Raw genomic sequence first — 23,524 nt, forward strand, 5'->3', positions numbered from 1 at the left:
GAGCCAATGAACTCAGCATTCTATAATTGTGGAAATATTCGGTGAGAGTTCCACCGAAGAGGCTGGCATCAAGTCCACTCGCCAACAAGGAATTAGGCCCAGTATGCGGGGCATGGACTAGTCATAATGCAAAGAAGAAAATCGATTTTACCTAATTTTGGCAGAGCCTACTCCCAAAACTGCAAATCACCGAGTGGATTCAACTTTCTCAAGACAAGTGACTTCCTCTTGCAAAACCTTACCAGATTGCCTCGGTACGATATCAGACCAGCCAGATGGGTTCGAGGCTGGGCAGAAATCACAAGACCAGTTAATTGAGTTTTCATAGTTATACTGATGAAGGTTCACGATACGCTGCGTGTTATATCTGAAAATCTATATCACATCTTGCCCTGGATTCGTTATGAATGGCGCAGTCGCCTGGGGCGGCCATGGCGAAGGACAGAAGGGAATCCTCCACTGATGCTTTCCAGATCCCACATTCTCCTCTAGATTGCTGGTACCATTTTCATCAGCCCGGACCTTGACCACTGCTTGACAGTTTGGTGGGACGACCAGATCCAAACAGAATGTCAGTTCTTCCCCTCGATCGACATCGTGAACCAGTTGCCATTGGCAGCTCCAGTTGCCGTAAATACTTTCGTACGACACTGCAGAGTACGTTAAAGAGCCTCCTGGTTGTGGAAACACCAGTGCAGTCTTCCAACCAGCTTCGAGCGGCCGCAAGCCGCCCACAGTCTCATGGAGCCAATTGACCACGGAACCCAAGGCATAATGATTGAAAGAAGTCATCTCGCCGGGGTTGATAGTACCGTTTGGCAGCATGCTGTCCCAACGTTCCCAGATGGTGGTGGCGCCCATAGTAATAGGATATAACCACGATGGGCAACCGTCTTCGAGGAGCATCCGGTAGGCCAAAGGGAGATTATCAGTTTCTGTGAGAGCCCGTAAAACTACAGGCGTACCGGCAAATCCGGTTGCTACGCGGAACTTTGCCATGCGGACACGCGCAGCAAGTTGATGCCTCGCTGTGGCCAACTGCTGCTCTGTGGATAAGAGCCCGAAGACGATTGCTAAGGAATAAGTGGTCTGGGAGTCCCCGACTATGAGGCCGGATGGCGTAACGTACTTTTCTTGAAAAAGGGCACGGAGATGCTGAGCTTTGCAGCTGTAATGTGTACTCTCTGTCTCTCTCTGGAGAACCGAGGCAATGTCAGCCATGAGAGATGTGACGTACATGAGATATGCGTCTGCTACCAGCGTGCCACTTGTTCGGCAATCACCAGGCTCGTCGGGCGGCGCTTGCGGGTCGAGCCAGTCGCCCAATTGCCATATCTCCGGATCCCACAGTCCGTTTTTGCCTCGACGTACTCCCTTGTCCAGCCATGAGATCATGCTGGGATACTGTCGATGTAAAATATGGCGATCACCAGATGATAGATATAATATCCAGGGAAGTATTATCACCACATCGCCCCACAGAGCTTGGGGAATGGATGGCCACACATGGTCCAGAACATTGGGTACCACCAGAGGGGGAACGCCGTGGTGATCTGATTGCTCGCAAGCAACATCTTCCATCCACTCTGAAAGCATGCCAATGGAGTCATAAAGGAATGTCGCAGAGGGGCCGAAAACCTGGATGTCTCCTGTCCATCCTAAGCGTTCGTCTCGTTGGGGGCAGTCCGTGGGGATAGACAAAAAGTTCCCACGCATACTCCAGCAGGCATTTCGATGTAATTGATTGATGGCCAGGTTGGAACACTCAAATCGTCCCGTTCGCTTGAAGTCGGTGTGAATTACCAGCGCCCGGATATTGCTCTGCCAGGACAGCTCCGTCCGAGGGTCCCATCCATCGACTTGCACGAATCGAAAACCGTGGAAGGTGAATTTCGGCGACCAATCAATCAACGGCTGCCCAGACGAGATAACCGTATCGACGCATTGTGCACCACGAAGGGGTCGCGTTCCCAATTCACTGTCGTCTTCCATGACCTCGGCGTGAGTGAAGGTCACCGTTGCGTTAACTGGGAGGATCATTGAATGTATGAAAAGCTTTCCGACCAGATTCTGGCCGAAGTCGAGGATTATCCGGCCGGCCGGGGTAGTGAATATCTTCTGGGGTGCCAACATCTCTGTTGTTCGTGCCGGGGGCGCGTTTGGGGCGTATAATCTCGCCCGAGGAAAGTCTAAAACGCAGACTCTCTCCCAGTCGGCATCACAATAACGAGGGCCATGTTGGTTCCAGTCGGCGACTTCCGCCCGCGCATCATACAATTCGCCGTTGTAGATTTCACTCTTCACGATGGGACTTGGGTGGCACTTCCAGCTGGTGTCTGACACAACCTGGAATCGTCCACTTGCGAGCCCATCAACCTCCAACTGAGCCATGACTGCCATCCGATCTCCGTACATATGCCGTTTGCCACCACCAAAGCCCAGACGGCCTGCATACCAGCCTTCGGCGACCTCGACACTCAGCACGTTATTACCGTTTCCGTATATCAATAAATCGACGTCAAACACTTGATATGCAAGTCGGTGGTGATAGCTTGTCCATCCGGGCGCCATTTCATGATCCCCAATTCGGGACCCATTGAGATACGCCCGATAGACCCCGAATGCCGTGATATACAACCGGGCTCGTCGCACGGAGCCAACCCTGGCAGGCAGTACAAATTCCTTTCGAAAGAGTACGGGCCTCAATGGCTCGTCTTCGTGGCTACTTGGAACAGACGGGCTGGAAATAGGCATTGCAGTCCAATCCTGCGAACTAAGAAGGCTGCATTCGACCGTTGCCCAAGACGACCAGGCAGACCAATCCGAGTGTGCGCGCTCGCTTGCTCTATCCTTCCAGCTACCATACACTCGAACTCGCACCTGGGCTTGTTCTCGCGACTGCAATGGCGTGCTCGGCCAGGGGACCGTTGATGAATCGGGACTTTTGAGAACGAAGTGAGATGGCGACCCAGTTTCACGGCACACTGAAATCTCATACTGGGACTGTGTCCAGTCGCAGATGGAGTCATCGACAGCAGAGAAGGTCCAGGAGATGCGAGGCAAAGAGCAATGTACGCCTAGTCCTAGGGGATGCTGCTCAAAGCGGAGTGCAGTAACCTCGACCATTTCTGATGATGTGGCTCAGGTATACTTCGATTACTCTCTGACGGAAAAGAGAAAAGAAAAAGCAAAAACTTGGGGGCAAAGGGAGGGAGAGACAGAAAGGCTTCCAGGCTGGACGCCATCTCCACGAGCCATCTTCTGTCGTCTCACTTCGCTTTCTGTTCTCCCGAGAAGTCGATTGTGCCTCGCAGGCCTGGTCATATTTTGTCAAGCTGGACCTACAGATAGCGGGATATCCACAATAATGAGACCCACGAAGTGACTGCGGAATCGCCGCATTGTGATTGGATTATTTTCCGCAGGTGTAATCGAGCCACCGGGAGGTTTCCTAATTAGGTGATTAGTGGGTCTCCTCGACTCGCTTCCTTGGCACCCGTCAGAATAGAGTTAACCAGGTTAACCGACTTAGTATTATTTACCCCACGTCTCGTGCTCGTGAACTTGTCCCGATCAATGTACATCGTGTCTCGCACATGTTTAGTACATTGCACATCGTGCCCCTGCGAAGTCGGTCGCTCTCGCGCCCATGGGCCGAGCCCCCCGCATGGAGATCTGCATAGCTTAAAAGCTGGGGATGTCCTTCGAAAAGTTCTGGTCATATAGCAAGAACTTCATTCTTTACCTATAATCAGGATCAATTGAACTCACTGGGACAGAATATGAGGTTTCCTCCCAAGGTATACCAGTTTCTGGTGGGCACCTTTGCTGCACTTGGGTCTTTCCTCTACGGATATGACCTTACTATTGTGGCCGAGGGTAAGCCAGCCAGCGCAGAGTTTGCCCCGTTATTTGTTCGCAGGAACTGACGAAGTTGTATCTCTCTTGGTCAGTGGTATCTAGCGGTTCCTTCCTGAACTACTTTACCCCGACCACCACTGAAATAGGCCTGGTCGCGTCGCTGCTCACGGCTGGTGCCTTTGTCGGCGCCGGCTTAGCGTACCCGTGCTCGGATTACTTTGGCCGCCGAGCAACCATCTTGACTGGTGGATTGGTCTTCTGCCTCGGTGGTGGATTGCAGACCGGTGCGCGAAATTATGGCTACGTCTTAGGAGGTCGTTTTATCTCGGGTGTCTCGTGAGCTTCTACCAAACTCTTTCCCGGGTTTGTGACTTGCGTCTGTTTTGAGTAACCAACAATTCATAGTATCGGTGTTCTCACCATGATCATTCCAATTTATCAAGCAGAATTGGTCCACCCCAATATTCGAGGCTTGGTGACTGGACTGCAACAGTTCATGCTCGGCATTGGTGGTGTTTGTGGAAGTTGGATCAGCTACGGCACTTATGTCAGCTTTTCAGACAACCGGCAATGGCGTATACCATTGGGCATTCAGATCGTTCCGGCTGCTCTTCTGTCCAGTCTGATCTTCCTCTTCCCAGAGTCACCTCGCTGGCTCATTAGCCAGGGTCAGCAGGAGAGGGGTCTACAGACCCTGGCACGACTACATGCCAACGGTAACACGTCCGATCCTTGGATTCTCGCCGAGTTTGAACAAATCAAAGCGCAGGTTGCCGCAGAGAAGGAACATAGCCAAGTCACATTATACCAGTGGATCATCGATAAATCAAACTTCCGCCGTGTCCTGCTGGCTTGCGCCATGCAAGCTGCCACGCAAATGACGGGAGTCTCCGCGATCCAATACTATTCGGTCACCATCTTTGTAATTCTTCTTGACCTCCAGAGCCCCTTTTTGTTAGATTGCTGACCGTGACTCCAAATTAGAAACAAATTGGCATTGATGGAACGGACACCTTGCGCTATCAAGCCATCAACTCAATCATTGGCCTTATTGGTGAATTGCTTCTCATGCTGATCGTCGATAAAATAGGCCGTCGTAAGCTCGTGGTGGGTGGAAACCTTGCCATGTGTCTCACATACGTGATCAGCACAATTCTTCTCGCCAAATTCCCTCCCGAGGCGAACAACACGGGCGCACATTGGGGTTTCATTATCATGACATGGGTTTATAATTTCTGCTTTGCCAGTATGGGATCACTGTGTATGGCCACCTTCCTTTCATTTCTATCGTTCCTTGGCCCAGTCACAGAACTCGCCCTTAACGTTTATTTAGCTTGGATGATCCCTGCCGAGATTTTCGATACAGCAACCCGAGCCAAGGGTGTAGCCTTGGGCTGCATGGTATCATTCGCCTTTAAGTAAGTCTTCCGTATCACCATAGAAGAGGTACAATGCTAATCTTTACTTCTTTCTCATAGCACAATGATTGGTCAAGTGACACCCATCGGAATGGCAAACTCCGGGTGGAGGTTCTACATCCTTTTTGTGGTCAGTACCCATCAAATCGCTCTCCTGGCCTCTCCTTTCCCTCCTGTGCTGTATTAATGCATCCTCTGGAAGGCCTTTACCAGTAGCTGACAGCTTCGAACTAGGTCTGCAATTTCACCAATGCTGTCTTCTTTTGGGCCATGCTCCCTGAGACAAAACAGTTGCCCTTGGAGGAGATGAAGAAACTCTTCACCGAGACCCCCTGGTTCATCGGCAACACTACTAAAAGCGAGCACCGGATCACAGAGGCCAGTATGCTGGCGCAGCGAATCAGGGAACAAGGACTTGAAAGCAAGAATGGCATGGCTGAACATGAGGAGGTAACCGCTTGATCGGAGTCGAGACCGGGAGCAAGTTGTTGAGGTGCTGCTCAAAACTTTGAGCGATCCTGAAGCAGCTGGATACTCTGTTTGACCTCCATCGATAAATACTTGTTGTAGCCTGCACATCGTTCGCGAAATTGGATCCTAGGCCACGTGTTGAATATAGTGGCTGCCGCTCCGCTAGGCAGAAGGGAGGTGAGATACCGTGACTACAAGTAGCTGGATCTTTTCCCATGTATTGAAAATGATTATCAATCTTGTGCTTTAATTCAGGGTTTCAACTAGTTATGAGCCTCTCTCTTTCTAACCTAGACTGGATCGACACAAGTGATCAGTTATCAAGAACCCAGACCTAAACCTAGACCCGAGACCCCAGACCCAGTTTTGACTTCCAGACAAGACTTGTTCCAAAATGGAAGAAGTTAGATCATATCGCCAGCTCAAGAGCAAGACCAATTTTATCAGCTGGAAACAAGGGTTGAGCGAACGGCCAGAGCAAATGGTAGCTCTTGAATTCCCCACAGGCGAAGGAGTCGTTCTACCCAAACCTAGAAAAGAGAAATACTTCGTGAGGGCCTGCTGATATCGAAACCCGTCCTCCGACTCGGAACAAGAAGACTCCAACTCCGACGACTGACGATGGCGACGAAACAGATGATGGTCAAGCACTTCTGTTGACCACCAACAACACTCTCCGATGGCAGATGGACTATGACGAGCGTAAAAATGCAAAAGAAAATGTGGAACTTGGCTTGCAAGTTTCTTGACAACTGCATTTCGGACGGCATTAAGATCAAGATTGAGGATTGCGCGGACGCCAAGCAAGCTTACGACTTTACCAAGAAACGATATGCAATCACAAATGAACGGGCGCGTGATATTCTGTTGAATCGATTAAATGAACTCAACTGGACCACTGCCTATCTGTGATCGAATACTTTACATTTTCAGATGATCGCCAAACAATGTTTGCTTAACAATGCATTCACCAGCTCTCGGAATCCCCTCCACTGGTCTTCGACTATCCTTCCATGTCTTCCTACGACACCTACCGACAATCACCCTAATTCTAGTCTCTATCTATCCCGTTACATCGAGGAACTATACGAAATCGCCGCCTAGTAAATAGAATACGGCAATGCTGTTTCCTCTCTAGTGCCTATGAACACGGCGCCGAAAATTGCCTACGTGGAGGACCTTATTCGACCGTTTAGTGTACACTACGTAAGAATGGTAGGCATTGGACTACATTAACAGCGGTAATAAGCACACTTCTACAGTTGACTTCCGAATAGCCTTCCGGTATATATTCCTCGGAGTATGATAGAAAACAAACCTATCTACTCGCCCCAGCTTAGCCCCTAGCTTAGTGAGTAGATAGAATGATTGTAGACGAAAGGTCTAACTTCAGAACCCGTACCCACAAGTCGGGTTAATACCTGAGACCCAAAACCTACACCCGTAAACCCGTGGCATTAAATTTCTTATTTAAACTACGGGTTTTGCAAGCCTTAGGGGGTTTTACCTTATATATAGTGGGCTGGTTCTCCCTCTTGTTGAGAATCAGCCTCGGTTTCTGTTCTAGAGCATGATCATGCGTACGGTCTACGAGTTCTTGCTTCAACTGGAATGAAGCGCCTGCATAGCGATTACGATACTAGTTCGGCTGCGTCAGGTTAATAGAACCTTGTTTTATTGATTCTAATGATACACTTTCCATCGATATATCCTGGAAGCAAATTCTCATTGACACGTTTCAACGAAAATCCAAGTCATAGCCCCAGTGGTCTAGAATGAAACAATAATCTCAGACCAGTTACAAAGCTAGGTTAGGTTGCTCCTTACAAAGCCCAAGTGCTGGAAACGCGAATTATCAAGACGAGTATCGTAGAACGGCGACTGTTTCATGGAACTTTCATTTTCAGAATTACATGAAATAATATACTTCACAAATAAGCCACAAACTGAGCGGAAATCCAGATCCAAATAGAACAGAAAGGCTTCAAGTCTCACCAGCAGAGGCTCACTTTGTAGACGGGTTCGGCATTCCAGAAGTATCAGGCCACTTGCGGAACAGATCCGCGAGATGATCGATCGGCGCCGTTAGAAGCCCCACCACTGTCTCAAATGGGGGTTTGTCTGGTGCACTAGGATGAGAACGCGAAGGCACAAACATCTTTGTTCGGCCAAAGCTCTTAGCATAGCTCTTGCTATCTTCTTCAGATAAGGCTTCTTCCAGCTTAGGCAAATCGTGAGTTTCTTCCTCTTTGATATGCTCGGACAAGTTTTCCATCAACTCCTTGATAGTAGGAATGAACTGTGTATCCGAAGGCGTCATGTTCTGGAATGCCTTCAACTGCTCTTTGACCTAAATGCATGTTAGTTTTATAACTAAACGTAAACGATAGTTTAAACTTACCTTCATATGCTCCTTACGGTCCTTGTTTGCCATATCGACACCACCAGAGAGCAGCTTTTCGAAAACAGGATAAACAACAAGCTCCTCTCCGATAGAGTGTCGAGCTAGTTCCCAGGTGAATAGATTCTGGAAGCGTGTTTGCTCATCCTTATCCGAGGAGTTGATGATCTTGTCATAATACGACTCAATTTCCCGATGGTCGTTTTTGATCGCCTCGCTAATGCCGGGAGCCATAGCTATAGGTGAGGTTGCAATTCCACGTCTTTGAACAATAGGTGATAGGAGTTGTCTGAAATGCGCGGCGGTTCTTGATGAACGAACAAACATATTATATCAGGATGTTCCTACCACAATCGCATTGGACTGGAAAGTGGCCATTTTTATAGGTAATTCGGTAGCAACAGCAGGGAAATGCGTCACTAGCTCTTCATGACCTCTTGGGCTCACGATCATACTGACGTATATTACATCCATGTATGTGTTTTCGCTGAAATCCTGAAGTAAACCATTCCATTCAAGTCTAGACGAACCTTGCCTGCAAGACGCACCAATCAGAAGAAAAGTGATAGTAAGCATCATAATGACGGGTGGGGGTTAGACTGTGGCAGAATCTTGCTAGCTTCCGCCCACACATTCAGATACAGCAAATCCGGTATATGACCAGCTTGATGTATATATTATGCAGACCAGGAATCAAAGCCAAGTAACCGTGTATGGATTGATTGATTGATTTATGGGTGCCGTCCCATTTTTTACTTATAATTTCGGCAGAATGGGTTTAGCCCGATGGCGGTAATAGACTGCCGTAAGCACGAACCACCCCATCAACCAAGATGCATCATTGCTTTCTCTCCGCATGTTCGTGATGGCAAGGGGCTTGGAAGTTCCCGTGAGGGGGCGGTGTTCTGCCATTCTGCTCGGCACCAAATCACAACAAATATATCACCAATGTTCTTTCTTTCTCACGATCGAGTCATTTTTCTCTACAGTGCAGTAACAGTCTACCCGTTATCCTACAGTAGTTTTTGGAACGGCTACATTTTTTACGAGTGATTTACCGGAAATCAGGTCGCCGCTGTGTAATGACGGCGGGACTGCAGTGGTAATGGTCATACTCAGATTGATGAGTCATCAGTTTAATTCATATGTCCCATAGAGCAATGCAGAGTCACCGGATACAGCAGCGCATACCTCTTGAAACCGCGATCTGGCGACATTGGCCGCCTGCTTTCCTCCGTTCCTCTTTCCCCCTGGTCCCGTCTTTCCCTTCCCCCTCATTCTTCTCATACGTAGCCTCCGTCTACGCCCGCCCGTCATCAAGCAGAAGGCTATGCTTATGCTGTAGAGAGCTAACCCTGGTACGCAAAATGTGATTCATTCCATGCCTTATTATCTATGCGCGTCTCCTTCGTTGCCAGCGTTGGACTGAAACCGGCTTCAAGTGTAAGCCCACAAAGGCCTTCCAAGGCTTGTGAAACCTTTCAAGGATGATTCAGAGCCCTAGAGAACACATCGATGATATATATCGGACTGTAGAGCGCGAAACCCTATGATGTGCAATCTATTTTAAGGGCGTCTCCCCGCTCTTTTGTATAGCAGCCTCTGTCCATGTTATTCAAGTGAAGATCATAAGTATGAATACAGCTACATCCAAAGGTTGGTTCAGATGAGAGCCAAATTCCTCGCTCGGCCATATCCACAGTACCCAATTCCTCTTAAATTCCACTGCGAATGCTCCTGCCCCTGTGAGTTGCCCCCAGCATCCGTTGCGCAACTCAAGACTTCCCTTTGGGAGCCTGGGGTCAATTTGATCTTGGCCGTCCACAATACCCAACACCACTTCGAATTACCGCCCGAGTTGTCCAGTTGCGCATCTATCCATGAGTACCCGCCATCTCCTGACACTGAAACACGAGTAACAGGCCCATCTGCGCCTTGGGGAAGGGCATAACCTTTTACTTCCACCAAACCGGTTGATGGCAACCTCACGGTTTCACCATCAGCAGGAACCGCAACAACAGAGTTGATCGGCATGTCATACATAGGTGGTGTACAGTGCCAGTACTTCTCCGCAGATTCACTGTCTATTGCATCCGGTGGAAGGACTTTGTAATCACGTTGTTGGTAGGCGTTAGTTGACTCGTGGTCCTGAACTGTGATACGGTCAAGCCACTTCACCCATCGAACACCCACAATACCGGGAAGAACAACTCGAACCGGATACCCGTGGTTTACCGTGAGAGGAGTACCATTCACCTAGAGGAAATCATGAGCATATATTATATTTAACACTGAGTAGGTAGTGATGAGAGGGATCTAAAATACCTACCTCTAGTGCCAAAATAGCATCCCTTTCCGCCTGAAGACATACATCTAAGGGCACGCTAGATTCGTACCAATTGTCGTCTTGACACTCCGCTTGGTAACAGGAAAAAGCTACATGAATCTTGCGGTTTGGATCAGTAGACTCTATGCACAGACCAGCTCGGAGAAGAATATCTCGAACACGAGGCCCCTTCCATTTGCAGTTCATGACAGCTGCGTCGTCCCAGTCGATTCCTTGGACTTCTTTCACAAGTGTCCGCATGGTGTGTCGCCTGTTTCCCGCGCACTCGAGCGCGCTGATGACTTCGTGTTGACGAAAGTCAGAACGCAGCTGATCCACAGTGAGCGTCAGCGGATCAACGACGAGACCGTCGACGCGGACGGTGTGCACTTCGCCATTTATATGTGGAATAGGTCCGTGATTCCGGTCGAAACCAATTGCCTGGGGAGTGAGGAAACTGTTGTTTCAGATCAGTTGTGGCATGATGGGTGGTATGTGCAAGAATAAAATGAGGTGAATAGGATTTTGTTGAGAAATAATACGTACCGATCAACCAAAGTCCTTACAGGGGGCTCCCTGTTAAGGGGCTTTTGTGTGGAGGATTCAAGTTTCTTGATCTTCCCTGGACAGGACATAATTAAATTCTTGGAACAACTGCAACTGTTCGCATCTGCTTATAGTCCCAGTAAAAATTGTTCAAGTACGTGGAAGTTCAGTTGGCTTATGTATAGCAACGTATGTGTTCATGACGTCATCGGGCGATAAAATGATACAGGAACACCAGGCCTCAGAACACAGACGTCGGTCGGTATTGCCAGAAGACAATGTGAGAATTCCTCGGGAAATTCCTAATTTGTGGGAATTCAAACTGCTGACGGCGTTGTACCATTATCATTATCTTCCTATCCGCCGTTTGTCCTGTTCGTCTCTCCTGTCTATAAACTACGAAGTCTCGTGCTCCTATGCTTCATACTGTCACACATTGCCGTAGGAGATAGCGCTTATTTTTGAAAATTGATGTGGACACTTTGTGTCAGAGCTATATCATTATGCTTTGGTGCCGTCGTGGTGGCTAAAGAACGTAGGTGCCCGTAGACGTGCGTTTTCGGTGGGTGACCCTTCGCACATGGTCACCGACATCCGGTAGAAAAGACGGCCACCCTACACTGCTCGCTACGGCGAACGGTACGGGGGATGCTTTCCTGGAATCCTATTAGGAGTATAAGGACGACTTCGATACGTCCTAGGCGGCTAATCTAGACCAGGAAGCTGCTAGCTACTGCTACAATTCGGGCTCGCGTTTATTCATCAGCTATGATACCCCTAAGGTTGCGCGTAAGTAGGGTGAGTACATCAAGTCTAAGGGTCTTAGTGGTGGTATGTGGTGGGAGCTTAGTGCTGACAAGCAAGGTAATAACAGTTTGATCACCATGGTATGTTTCATTCATATTCCACATTTGATCATACTAACCTCGAGCTTTGTAGGTGGTGAATACCCTTAAGAGGTACTGGGGGTCTGGACAAGAGCGAGAACCAGCTGAGCTACCCTGCCTCCAAATACGACAACCTGAAGGCTGTCTTCTGATCTTATTTTATCTTCTTGTGGATATCTAGTCCATGAGACATACTTTCGCTAACCCACGGAGTGGGATTTTATGGCTTTACATTGTGCTGTAACAAGAATGCAAAAGCACACACTCAAATTAGGGATCATGGCAGCTGCTGTTACACTCCAACATTTCGTCTATGCTTCATCGTGCGGGACGCACGTTGCATGCTGCCTCTTTGCAATCTCAAGAGCAAGCTACCTTCGTCGCCGACCGATTGCACAGCCTGCTTAACGACGCAGATATGGGCCCAGAATCCGAGCAACCTTGCCGTGAAGCTGTGGAGAGTCTACAGCTCGTTTATTAGCCTGAGTCATCGATAGGAGAGACACCTCCCAAGAAGGCTCCTGACTTGATTTGGACTTGGCCTAGTTTGCTGTCAGGCGCTTTCACTAATCTTCTCATGAAACGAAGGCCCGAGGCACTCATCATTCTTTGCCACTACGCGGTTTTCCTCCATAGAAGATGTCGCATATGGCTCGTACGCAATGCCGGTCAGGTGTTCATTTCAGAGATCACACGGTTCCTTGGCACGTATTGGTTAGACTGGCTCGATTTGGCGGAACCAGGTGCTCCAGGACCTTTTTTGAGGGCTTTGAGCTGCTTGCTGGGGTGAGACTAAGCTTATTGAGGCCGTGCTGCCTCTCATAACTAAACTAATGTTCTTCTTGGTATAGGTTCGCTCGAAATTAGTTCCACCATTTTATTCTTCTTTAAATTTCCAAACGGTATTGGCAAGTCCCACCTCTGCCCCTGTAAAGTCTAGGCTGGTGAGGATGACGAATAGGAAGATAGCCAAGATCAAGGAGCTGCTACTGACTAGACAAATTTGGTATGGTACACTTGAAGCCTAGCGTTGCTTTCTATTTTACCTAAGTGCCTCTCAGAATTTGAGAGATTATGCATCTACCGTATTCAAAATACGTCGTATATGTATACGAGCGACGATCAAACGCGTATACGCTCACTTCCCGCGCTCAAGGATTCGGCCGGCGGATTACGTACATGATCAAAGGGAGGCCCCCTACTAGCGTTTCGCCAGTTAACAAATGAGACGGTCAAACTGGGTACGATTAGCGTCCCTTAGCATCTTCGATATAAAGACGCAAGCTCGCAGATTTCTTGTCCAGTACCTCTTCGCCTTTTCTTTCAATCGACGTGTTCGCCCATCATCTCCGGTTCCGCAAAATGAACATCTCTCCGATCCCAGCTTCAGCATGTGCTGCGAGCGCCATCGCATATCCCGCGGTATTCGGTGCTGAGATCCTGAATCTTTCAGCCAATCTTGTTCTAAACTACTCCTCCGAAGTATCAGACCAGTACTATTTCAACAATCCTTCCATTAGTGTGAGAAACATTGACTACTGCAACGTCACCGTCACATATACGCATCCCGGTCAGAACGACACAATCAACGTTGAGACATGGCTCCCAATGAAAAATTGGAATGGACGGCTTCAGGCTACTGGAGGTGGCGGCTATGTGGCTGGTCGGTTCTTTCTGTCATATACTGCTATGGCTGGAGCTGTTGGAAACGGCTATGTTGCAACCACTACCGACGGCGGTATTGGATTGAGCCTTGTCCCAGATCCGTGGGCTCTGAACAGTCCCGGAAATGTAGATTTGTATGCTCTCCAGAACTTCGCCTCCGTGTCTTTGAAAGATCAGGTACGTATGAACAGACTTCCAGCTCTAGTGGCTATCACTAAGTCCGCATTTCAGGCTATCATTGCAAAAGAAATCATCAAAGAGTTCTACGGCCAGCCTGCGGAGTACTCATATTATACAGGTTGTTCACAAGGTGGTCGCCAAGGAATGATGCTTGCCCAGCGCTATCCAGAAGCGTACGACGGCATTGCCGCGGCGGCCCCAGCTTTTAACTGGGCTCGTCTCTTTCCTGCGCTTGCGTGGCCACAGGTCATGATGGAGCTCACCGGGCAATTTCCCCCGAAATGCGAACTAGACGCGGTTACAGCTGGTGCTATTGCAACTTGCGATCCACAGGATGGCGTCACCGACGGCATCATTAGTGACCCTGCTGCCTGCTCCTTCGATCCCTTCTCCATGGTTGGTAAGGTTGTTAGCTGTGATAACGAAACTACCACGATCAGCAACGCAGCTGCCACCATCGCCAACCTTACCTGGACCGGGCCCCGAAAAGCCAGTGGAGATTTTCTCTATTACGGTCTCGATTATCAATCTCGACTTACTGGCTCCGGAGATCAGAGCACCACTGCAGCTCTGGGCTTAGCAATGACGAGTTGCAGTTCGAATGGAACTTGTGTAGGATCGCCTGCTGGACTCGGAGAAGCCTGGCTGAAATTCATGGTCAAGAAGGATCCTAATTGGGATTTTTCTAAGATCATCTCGATTGAGGAATACGCACGCCTGTTTCAGGCTTCTGCCCAGGAGTTTGACTCGATCTTTGGGACATTTGATACTGACCTCTCTGCGTTTCGCGATGCGGGCGGTAAAATGATTACTTATCATGGCACGGTGAGTTACAACCACACAATCTCCTCTTCCTTCTTTAGAGTCTGTCGCGCATGCATTGTTTTCATGCTGACTTGAATAACGTTGAAGGCCGACGGTCTTATTCTTAGACAAGGAACCAACGAATACTACGATCGTGTCACAGAGCAGACGCCGAATGTCAAGGACTTCTTCCGCTATTTCGAAGTCCCAGGATTAGCGCACTGTGCTGGTGGAGTGGGAGGACAGCCAACAGCGACGTTCCAAGCGCTGGTCGACTGGGTGGAAAAAGGCGTCGTTCCGGACACGCTGCCGATCAACTTCAAGGATACAAATGGGACGCAGTATGAGAGGATTTTGTGCCCTTATCCGGAGAAGGCGCAACTTGTGTCTGCCGATTTGGATGCGACAAAGGCTGAGTCTTATAAATGCGGATTGTAAGAGCGCGCTATGTATATACGTCGATCGATTGAGGATGATTCGAACATGGTGATAAAACGGGCTGCGCTGGGGTCACTTTGCTCTTGGCGATTCGCAGGCACACCAGAAGGACGATCTCACTCAGCACGGCCACTGGAGTAGCCAAGCCTCCCTCATTCGTGTTTAATTGGATTCCTGATCATGTGCTCTTTGCATCTTGTTGGAATGCAGCAGAATAGATGATTCCCGAAGGCAGGAGATACTATCTCCCACCAAGATTAGTTATTTATTTGAAAAGAAACGCGATCTACATGCTTTAGGTGCCCTGTCCAGTGACTTGCAAAGCACTCTGGTAGGCTGTAGGCCAATTCTATGGGCGATGTGGTGGGTGCTAGAACTTAGGCGTAGTAGTAGCGCATTGTACGGAGAGTATCTCATCTGGTCGGGTTCGTCTACACGCGTATAGAAAGAGTGGGTCTTGTGAATTTAACTTGTGGGTTTACCGTGCGAGCTCGTTTCTTCTATACGGATTCGGAGCCTTATTCATCGTGAGGCTTGAGATCCATTGGCCGATTGCCGGTTTAGATCCAAGAACAGTCTCTATCTCCGTACCGTCGAAATAGAAGTCACATGTCTCAGTGCATACCACCACTCCCGTTGCCGAACGTGAAGTTTATTTTGAGCGAGATCTGATTGACAGGGCCAGAAAATTCCGAAATTGTGGGCCACTAACTGGTTCGTGCATACGCGTATAACATCAACCAGTCCACTTGAGCACTACGATCCACGGGATCATTGAAGGGGTCGGAGAAGCTGAATACGCGAGTGCCGTGAAATAGGCTGCAGGGTTTGCGCTCGGGCGAGTACATGACCTATCCCCCGCGACGCCGAATGCTCTTGGATTTGCGTATTCGCGTACAGCCGGCATGCCACGCAGGACGCATAAGAAGTCTCGCAATGGCTGTTTTGAATGCAAACGTCGTCACGTGAAGGTATGCAATAGTTAATTGTTCTAGACTTGATTGGAAGACTTACTGACTTAACTACCAGTGTGATGAGCGACGACCCATCTGCTCCAATTGCGATGCTTCGGAACGACAGTGCCACTTCGCGGGGCCTGCTCCTTTAATCATCTCCTCTGCACAAGCTTCACCCAGCACCAGCCACGACTTTGCCTCTGCTTCTTCCGCCACCAACTCACCTGCCCAACAGGGTGTACAAGGCCCCTGTGGCCCCGCCTCAGATCTTCCAGTTAACCTACTTCATGTGGAGCTTCTTCACAATGTATTTGTGGAAAGTGCCAATTGGGTTGACCCTCGCGAAGTATCATCTGGCATGTCGTTTCCTGACATGCTGAAAATTGGCCTTGAAGCACCCTACCTCCTTAATATGACGCTAGCTATAAGTGCTTTGAATCTCAGCATCACTAAGCCAGATCGTCGACGCTTCTATCGACATCATGCGACCCAACTTCAGAATCATGCATTGAACAACTTCAATAGCCTCTCACCTCATTTCGACCAAGAAACCTGCATCTCAACGTTCCTTTTTGCGTCGATACTAGGCATTTATTTACTCTGCGATACCCTTGTCCTCCGAGAAGGTCCTTTCGAGGGCTTTATCGAGCGTTTCGTGCAGTATCTTCGAGTCCATCAAGGAATACGAGCTGTCACAGCCGAAGGACGATGGGGCATCCTTCGGGAAACCAAACTTAAGCCACTCTTGGCCTTTAGTGAACTGCTTCCACCAATAGAATCTGATCTTGGACCGGTGTGCGAAGCTCTATTTGAACGTATCGAAGCCACGGAAAAAGATGAAGCAAGGCTCAACGTTTTTCGCCAGACAATTCAAGCTCTTCAGTTGGTGATGGCGGCGATTGATTTTAAGAAAGAACACTTAGGCGTCCATGCTCTGGTGGCGTGGCCAGTCATGGTGTCCCCAAAATATGTGGATCTGGTAGCATCAAATCAGGGAGAAGCTTTGGTGATTCTGGCACATTATGGCGCTCTTGTTCACTCTTGCCGTGATAGTTGGGTATTTCAAGATGGCGGTCAGTTTTTGATAGAATCAGTTACCCAATTCTTAGGACCCCCCTGGCGTGAATGGCTTGAGTGGCCGTGGAAAGCCTTGACCTGAGCAATTCCCTCCTAAGAACAGTGTTCCGACTGCATTCGCACGGAAGAGCTGAGAGTGGACATCGGCCCACATTGGGACATTGAGGTATATTTCGGTATTTCCAATGAGATACATGCCGTGCTGAGCTCGACTGAGGAGCAAGTTGATGCGGTTTTCGGTGCGTAGGAAGCCACCCTGCACTTTGAGTTGCTGCGAACCAGGGAGACAACGATCACCTTTGCCTCTTCGCCTTGGAAGTTGTCGACAGTAGCAAGGCGGAGCGTCTGGAACAATGTTTTCTTCTCGATTGCCTTTTGACCATTTGACTCGGGATTCTCATCTTCACCTTCTCGAACCCATCCGCGGTCAGCTCTCTAAGTCTCGGTCGCTGACAAATCTCGAAATCATTGCTAAGCGATTTTTTGAGCTTCCGTAGCTGCCCGGTATAGGGGTCAAGAGGGCAATATCCGCGCTCTTATACTCTCCCTGCCGAACAAGATGCCGAACAAGTGCAGTAGCCATATCGACCTCCCACTGGTTTCTATAACATTTCACACGGCTGCTGTCATCCTCCGAGTCTTTATCGCATCGATGGTCCAGTCAAAAGAGGTTGTTACGCATTCCAACAATATTGGGTAGAGCCGTCACGCTTTTATGATCCTCAAGTTTTGGGTAGACACTCGTTATAAGTTGCGAGATCTTAGGTCTTATTCTTCGCTGTACAGTTAGCTATGCAATAGGGGCAGGCTTAAGACCTGGCTCACCGACAGCGCGTCTCTCAAACTGACTGCTATCTAGCTGCCATGAGTTCCGTGTGGATGTTTCAGGACTGAGTGGATGATTTTGAATCTGTGGCCGCAGCTGTCGGTGATCCCCAATCTGAATGAAGTTCTCAACACCTGGCATGAGGGCTGACATGATGTGGGCTTCCATCATCTCAGCTGCTTCCTCGCATATAATGACCTTTGTTCCTATTTTAAAGTGTTAAACAAATGTCATAGGAACAGTCGTGCCGCACAAAGGACATGTAGTTGACCTGATTCTGCCCATTATATATAATTTTACAGGCTTACTGAATTACTCGAGAAATGTTTAAGCGAGCCCGACATAGCACGCGCTTCGTCTGCTGCTTCTAATAAAGACAAACACGTCATGATACGGCCTCTGCCTCCGCTGCTGCGGACAACAAGTTCGTTGGCTGCCTCGGTAACTCCACCTGCGTTCGATTGAAATTACCGACGGCAAAAGACCACAACGGGTGCAACGATATATGTTTAGCTACTAGCAACCTCGATCACCCTTCCACTTCCACCTTGATCCTTCATTTGGGGTTGCAGGTTAGGACTGGGTGAAGCTTGGCTCCCCTGTAAAGCTTTCGGAGAAAAGAAAACACTAATGGTCTCATTCAAGCGATTCCATCTTTCGGACTTCCGTTGGAGTAAGTCTGTAACAAAGTGCATGTGTCAGCTTGACCAAATACCACCGATAAGTATGAAGAGCTCCTCACCATTCAGAATATAAAGCAATTCAACCAGTATCGGCGCCCAGATCGCCAAGGCAGCAATCTGCCCGAACCCCCACTGATCATCTTCAAATTGATCTCTCACCAAGCTTCGCAGATGCCTTCGTTGTCGCCACATCATCGTCAGACCGACCACCATGCCCGCAGTCAAGAGTCCAATCAACAAGATCCAAAACAGCATCAATAACCTAAACAGCGACTTGTGTAACATGTCTGCCTGGAACTTTTCCTTGAGAGACTGTAGCCAGAACGCAATCGTACCCGCAACGGCAAAGATAGCGACAGTCCATGATGGATACGGGACGGGGTTGATGACGCTGTAGTCCGTTGAGCTGTGTGCGCAGCCATCCGAGGCAAGTCTCCAGTTTGCCTTGCTGTCGCTGCCCAGGTGGCTCTTGCCTAGGGCGACGATCACGAGGACAAACACTACAAAATAGAGCAGCACTCGCGCGGCCCAACGCGACATTGGTTGCGCGACGACCAGACAGAAGAATGTCACGAGGATGCTGTTGACCTGCAGGAATGCCATGGCCTGCATCTCGGCGATCTCAAACGTGGATGGGTTCTGTGACAGGTTTGCGAGCGTGGCTAGGGCGGAGGAACCGACGAAGAAGCCATTTGAGGAGAAGAAATTCGTCTGAATGTCGTTCAAGTCTCGGATGAAGCTGCTCACTGGCGCTAGGCTGAGATAGAGTATACGGTAAACAGGACCGAGGAGGATGGTAAATGCGGCTTGTATGCTATAGGCATACATCATCTGGATTAGAAGGAGGCACAATCGATCAGCTACGACATAATTGTTGTGAGAACGGAGAAAGCTTTTGTTTAAGAACTTACGCCGATCCCAGAAAGATCAGGGTTTCCCACCCCGTATGTGAGCAGGCACAGATTCTGGCACTTTTGGACCTCCACAGTGATGTTTAGGCCGTTCCTGTTGGCGTAAACGAAGAAATCGTTTATCGTATTAAAGTCACAAGTCCTTTCTTTCTCTACAACTGACGTCCCTGTGGGTGTAGCTGATGTTATGCTCGAGGCTTCGGATGGGGTTATTCCCTGCGGAAGTGCTGCAGCACCCTGTAAATGTAATAGGGCGTAAGCCACGAGGTAGTGCAGAAGAAGTAACATGGTCGCTTCTGGAGATCTGAAGAACTCTCCAGTGAAGAGCGAACCTCAAATGTGTGACTTTAATGAGAGGACTGCATCATTCCCCAGACACGGGCACGCTTTCTGTTGAAATGCTCAACGACCAGCAGAAGCGGCTTAAATCCCGCATTCTCGCCAAGAACACTGGTACACCTAAAGAACAAAACAAGCAAGGCTGACTTGACTCGCTTGGCAAATGAACGGGGTTCTACCTGACGCTTCATCGGAGGGCGTCAGCACCGTTTAGTCACCCTCCATGGTGTAACTGAATTAGGATATTCGCAATGCATGAAAATTGGAAAGGGATAGCGTAAATGGATTTTCATCCAATGATAAGTTCAGGGCTGGGCTTGGACAACGGCCCGCCCTACTAGCGCTTATGGACCTTGTCGCTTCGCAGTGGCACATCGGCTATCCCCCACGTCGCCAATTCCGGGTTTAATTAAGTTAGGTTAATCCATGTACTAAGTTACTGCAGGTCTGGTTGCGACTCAGCTAGCCACACTTTTCTCTTACGCATCCTTCAAAAGTTGCGCATGACATTGGTTCCAGCCCACTTTGAAGACATACTTTTGTGCCTGAGGTACCTGAGCACCTGAAACACCCCCAAACCTTAGGAAACTACAACTGCAGTTTTTAATACTGCAAACATTACATAAGGAAGCCATGCCGGGGACGCGAAACGACAGGAAGGAGGGTTGCCATCTATCATCACTAATAAGGAGCTTGCTTCGCTTTGCTCACCCGCGAAATGGAGACCTGATTCATCGAACCGAACCAAGAAATGTCTTTTTTGAGATGCATCTCGGACCAATGACCGGAAGGATAGACGACACAAAAATCGCTGGAGTAACTGTTTAAAAACAATATCGGAGTTAATGCCTCAGATGTCCCCGGCGAGGCCGTTTGGCCCCTTCCAAGGGTAAATATACCATCTCTGATAGGTTGACATAGCGATGCCCAGCAAAGACAGCGCTACAGCCAACCGCGTTGTGGGGGCGTGGGTGAGGAAATACGAGAACTGACAGGAAAAAAATTCCCAGGCTTATCTTCAGCCGCAAACATGATCCCAGTCCCGTTTCCCACCTCTTCTTCACAGCCAGTGGTGTCGGCTCGGAATTTCCTACCACCAATTGGAGGTGAACTGCCTCTACCCCAGTAGGAATATGAGTACAGCCGATTTCTTGGCGTTTAGTTTCAGTTTCCCCTTTTCTAGTAAGAAAAGTGCACACTCCCAACGGGTGGTAGGGCTACCAGATTCTGATCTCCAAGAGGTTGGAAGTACCGGCATGTGCGCTTCAGGGATGTTACAAAAGCTATGACATTACCTGTATGTTTCTCAAATTAGAGGGCCTCCAGGCACTGCCAGGGGTGGTTCTGGGGTGCTAGGCTTAGGTGCGACCAAGCTCGCAGTTGTTGATCGCCGGATCGTGAGAACAGACCACCGCAGAATTGTATCCTAGCAAGTCCCACCAGAAGGACTAACATACGGAAGTTTTGAGTAAGACTCCTCGGAGAAACACCCAACAGTCTGATGGCTGATTTAGTTACGAAACCAAAACATACGTGTCAAATTTAGCAGTCAGGAATAAATCAAACTCGTCACCCTGCGGCGATGCTCCGCATTTGATCACGTTGTGTCATCTCTATGTTGCTACCTCGCTCGAAAGCAACCCCAATCACAGATCTATAGCCACTGGCTGTCACCATGGCCGGAGTTGACAGTAACCCGAAAACTCACCCATATGAGCCTGCTCAGGTTTCCGAAGTAGACTCCGAGCCACAGACTGCGACCACAACTGAGTATAAGCGCCATCCAGTGTACTCCCCCAGCGAATGGCTTTTGGAATCGATCAGTTCGATTCTGGCCCTGGGCCTCCTCATTGGCATTGCCATTATCTTTTGGTATATGGACGACAAGCCTCTCTCTGCCTGGCGCGGCCGCATCTCTCTCAACGCGACAATTTCGATTCTGACAACTGCATACATTACGGCGTTGATGCATGGGGTTAGCACATTTATTGGACAGTCTAAATGGCTTCACTTCCAGAACGGGTCTCGCAAGCTTGCTGACTTTGAAATATTTGACGGAGCTAGTCGCGGTGTTTGGGGGTCTATCCTGCTGCTTACCACCGTCAAGTGGAACCTAGCCACCATCAGCGCATTCATCACGATCTTGCGACTTACGTTATCGCCATTCGCACAACAGGTGGTTCTGATTGAGCAGCGAGACATCGTCTTTTCTGCCGACACCGCCACCTTCGGATATGCGCACAATTACAGCCGGAATATACTGAATAACCTGGTAAACTCTGGCATCGGTAAGCATCGTCGACACCCTCCACAGCCAAAACAACCAGTGCAGCTAACATGCTTCTGACTAGGGAGCATCCCGCAGGATCCCGGTATGCAGTCCTCCATCATCCGGGGCCTATATGGCATCAACATTGCAGAACCTTTCAAGTGCCCCGGGGCATGTCGCTGGACGGGATCATACATATCACTTGGGTTCAAGGCCGAGTGCAGGAACGTCACCCAGGAAACATTGCAAGTGGCCACCTGCGAGGGTAAAGATAATTCGCTGCGGCAATGCAACATGACAACACCAGGCGGAGTCGACCTTGCAACTCGCGCTTACTTTACCGATTTGGCGACAACATACTACATGAATGCATCCTCACTGCTGATGAGCACATCAGCAACTAAGTTGCCTGATACCTTTCCCGAAATCACCCGGTTCGCAATCTATAGATCGACCCCGGACAGCAATTTTCGAATTCAAGACATCAACATCACAGACTGCTCTCTCTCCATCACGGCCTACCAATACACGGATGCCAAGGCCGATGGTAGTGATTTCTCCTTTGCGACCAAACGGGAGGTCGATTTTGGCATGAAGAATCCCTGGATGCTCGGGACCAAAGGAACCGAAATGAAATTCAAGAGCATGTACACCAACGAGTCGACGAGTGGTGATATCCATATCCCGGCGCTCGAAATGAGCTATGCTAGTCTCGCTGCGGTGGAAACTTTATTCGAGTCCACGACAATAGCTACCGAGTGGGTCGCAGGGAACTTTGTCAATACGAACCTCGGTGTCGCCGCTGCTCTATCTGGCGACGTGGACATTAGCAACCGGTTCGACAAAATGGCGACTGCCATGACGGACTATCTGCGGTACGGTCCGAATGCCCTGTCTGCACATGGAGAGGTAGTTCAGAGCGAGCCGTTTGTTTTCATCCGCTGGGGGTACTTCGTGGTTCCAATTGTGACTGAAGGGTGCGCGATTTTGTTCGCCATCTTGAGTATTTTTAGCAATCGCCGGAGCCGCGTTCCCCTGTGGAAGTCTTCGACGCTTGCTGTGCTGGCTTGTCAGCGTGAAAAGCAGCGTGGGCTCCTACAGACTACGGGCAAGGACATTAACGAGATTAAGGACGAGGCTCAGAAGGCTAAGGTACGGCTGCAATAGTGTAAAGCTAAAGGTAGTGTAAATGAGTTACGAGAAGGCCTATCATGATAGAGGATCTAGTTAAATAATACAGTGTGTTCAGGGATTGTGCCATAACATTGAAGCTATCCAACAGGGGATTCAACAGGTCTTCAATTTACATTAGGGTTTAGATGACGGTTCATAAGCTTTAACACCTCCTTATTATATAATCCTAATGTGTTAGTAGAAGAGTATCCGGAATTGCCTTTTTTTCCTTGGCGCTCACACCTGGTGCTCACCTCCGCTCACTGAGTAGATTCAAGGCTTTGCTGTGTTCA

General features: G+C 49.1%; 8 protein-coding genes across 8 annotated transcripts; 5 read left to right on the top strand and 3 right to left on the bottom strand.

Annotated features, from left to right (window-relative positions):
- Positions 1-375: 375 nt before the first annotated feature.
- PENARI_c018G04117 (alpha-L-rhamnosidase) lies at positions 376-3,126 on the bottom strand (the record flags this gene model as incomplete). Its single annotated transcript, XM_022634533.1, has 1 exon — positions 376-3,126. The coding sequence occupies one exon, from the start codon at positions 3,124-3,126 to the stop codon at positions 376-378; it is 2,751 nt and encodes a 916-aa protein (XP_022485643.1).
- Positions 3,127-3,782: 656 nt separating this feature from the next.
- On the top strand, positions 3,783-5,741 carry PENARI_c018G00204 (uncharacterized protein; the record flags this gene model as incomplete). Its single annotated transcript, XM_022634466.1, has 6 exons — positions 3,783-3,879; positions 3,954-4,197; positions 4,267-4,783; positions 4,846-5,279; positions 5,340-5,454; positions 5,514-5,741. 6 exons carry the CDS (start codon positions 3,783-3,785, stop codon positions 5,739-5,741), a joined length of 1,635 nt encoding a protein of 544 aa, XP_022485619.1.
- Positions 5,742-7,755: 2,014 nt separating this feature from the next.
- PENARI_c018G09517 (uncharacterized protein) lies at positions 7,756-11,112 on the bottom strand (the record flags this gene model as incomplete). The annotated part of the gene is made up of 5 exons (XM_022634634.1): positions 7,756-8,100; positions 8,152-8,387; positions 10,002-10,407; positions 10,481-10,934; positions 11,024-11,112. 5 exons carry the CDS (start codon positions 11,110-11,112, stop codon positions 7,756-7,758), a joined length of 1,530 nt encoding a protein of 509 aa, XP_022485535.1.
- A 382-nt stretch (positions 11,113-11,494) lies between these two features.
- On the top strand, positions 11,495-12,062 carry PENARI_c018G07193 (uncharacterized protein; the record flags this gene model as incomplete). Its single annotated transcript, XM_022634597.1, has 4 exons — positions 11,495-11,558; positions 11,625-11,662; positions 11,725-11,812; positions 11,983-12,062. The coding sequence occupies 4 exons, from the start codon at positions 11,495-11,497 to the stop codon at positions 12,060-12,062; spliced, it is 270 nt and encodes an 89-aa protein (XP_022485597.1).
- A 1,210-nt stretch (positions 12,063-13,272) lies between these two features.
- Positions 13,273-14,997, top strand: PENARI_c018G12292 (putative feruloyl esterase; the record flags this gene model as incomplete). The annotated part of the gene is made up of 3 exons (XM_022634684.1): positions 13,273-13,752; positions 13,807-14,580; positions 14,668-14,997. The coding sequence occupies 3 exons, from the start codon at positions 13,273-13,275 to the stop codon at positions 14,995-14,997; spliced, it is 1,584 nt and encodes a 527-aa protein (XP_022485667.1).
- A 905-nt stretch (positions 14,998-15,902) lies between these two features.
- PENARI_c018G03616 (Zn(II)2Cys6 transcription factor domain-containing protein) lies at positions 15,903-17,112 on the top strand (the record flags this gene model as incomplete). Its single annotated transcript, XM_022634525.1, has 2 exons — positions 15,903-15,968; positions 16,027-17,112. The coding sequence occupies 2 exons, from the start codon at positions 15,903-15,905 to the stop codon at positions 17,110-17,112; spliced, it is 1,152 nt and encodes a 383-aa protein (XP_022485623.1).
- Positions 17,113-17,820: 708 nt separating this feature from the next.
- On the bottom strand, positions 17,821-19,738 carry PENARI_c018G09438 (uncharacterized protein; the record flags this gene model as incomplete). Its single annotated transcript, XM_022634632.1, has 5 exons — positions 17,821-18,062; positions 18,173-18,307; positions 18,374-18,535; positions 18,599-19,370; positions 19,451-19,738. 5 exons carry the CDS (start codon positions 19,736-19,738, stop codon positions 17,821-17,823), a joined length of 1,599 nt encoding a protein of 532 aa, XP_022485482.1.
- A 1,726-nt stretch (positions 19,739-21,464) lies between these two features.
- On the top strand, positions 21,465-23,225 carry PENARI_c018G08222 (DUF3176 domain-containing protein; the record flags this gene model as incomplete). The annotated part of the gene is made up of 2 exons (XM_022634609.1): positions 21,465-22,077; positions 22,141-23,225. The coding sequence occupies 2 exons, from the start codon at positions 21,465-21,467 to the stop codon at positions 23,223-23,225; spliced, it is 1,698 nt and encodes a 565-aa protein (XP_022485567.1).
- Between the last annotated feature and the right edge of the window lie 299 nt (positions 23,226-23,524).

The sequence above is a fragment of the Penicillium arizonense genome, assembly GCF_001773325.1.
Source record: "Penicillium arizonense strain CBS 141311 chromosome Unknown PENARI_contig018, whole genome shotgun sequence".
NCBI classification, from domain to species: domain Eukaryota; kingdom Fungi; phylum Ascomycota; class Eurotiomycetes; order Eurotiales; family Aspergillaceae; genus Penicillium; species Penicillium arizonense.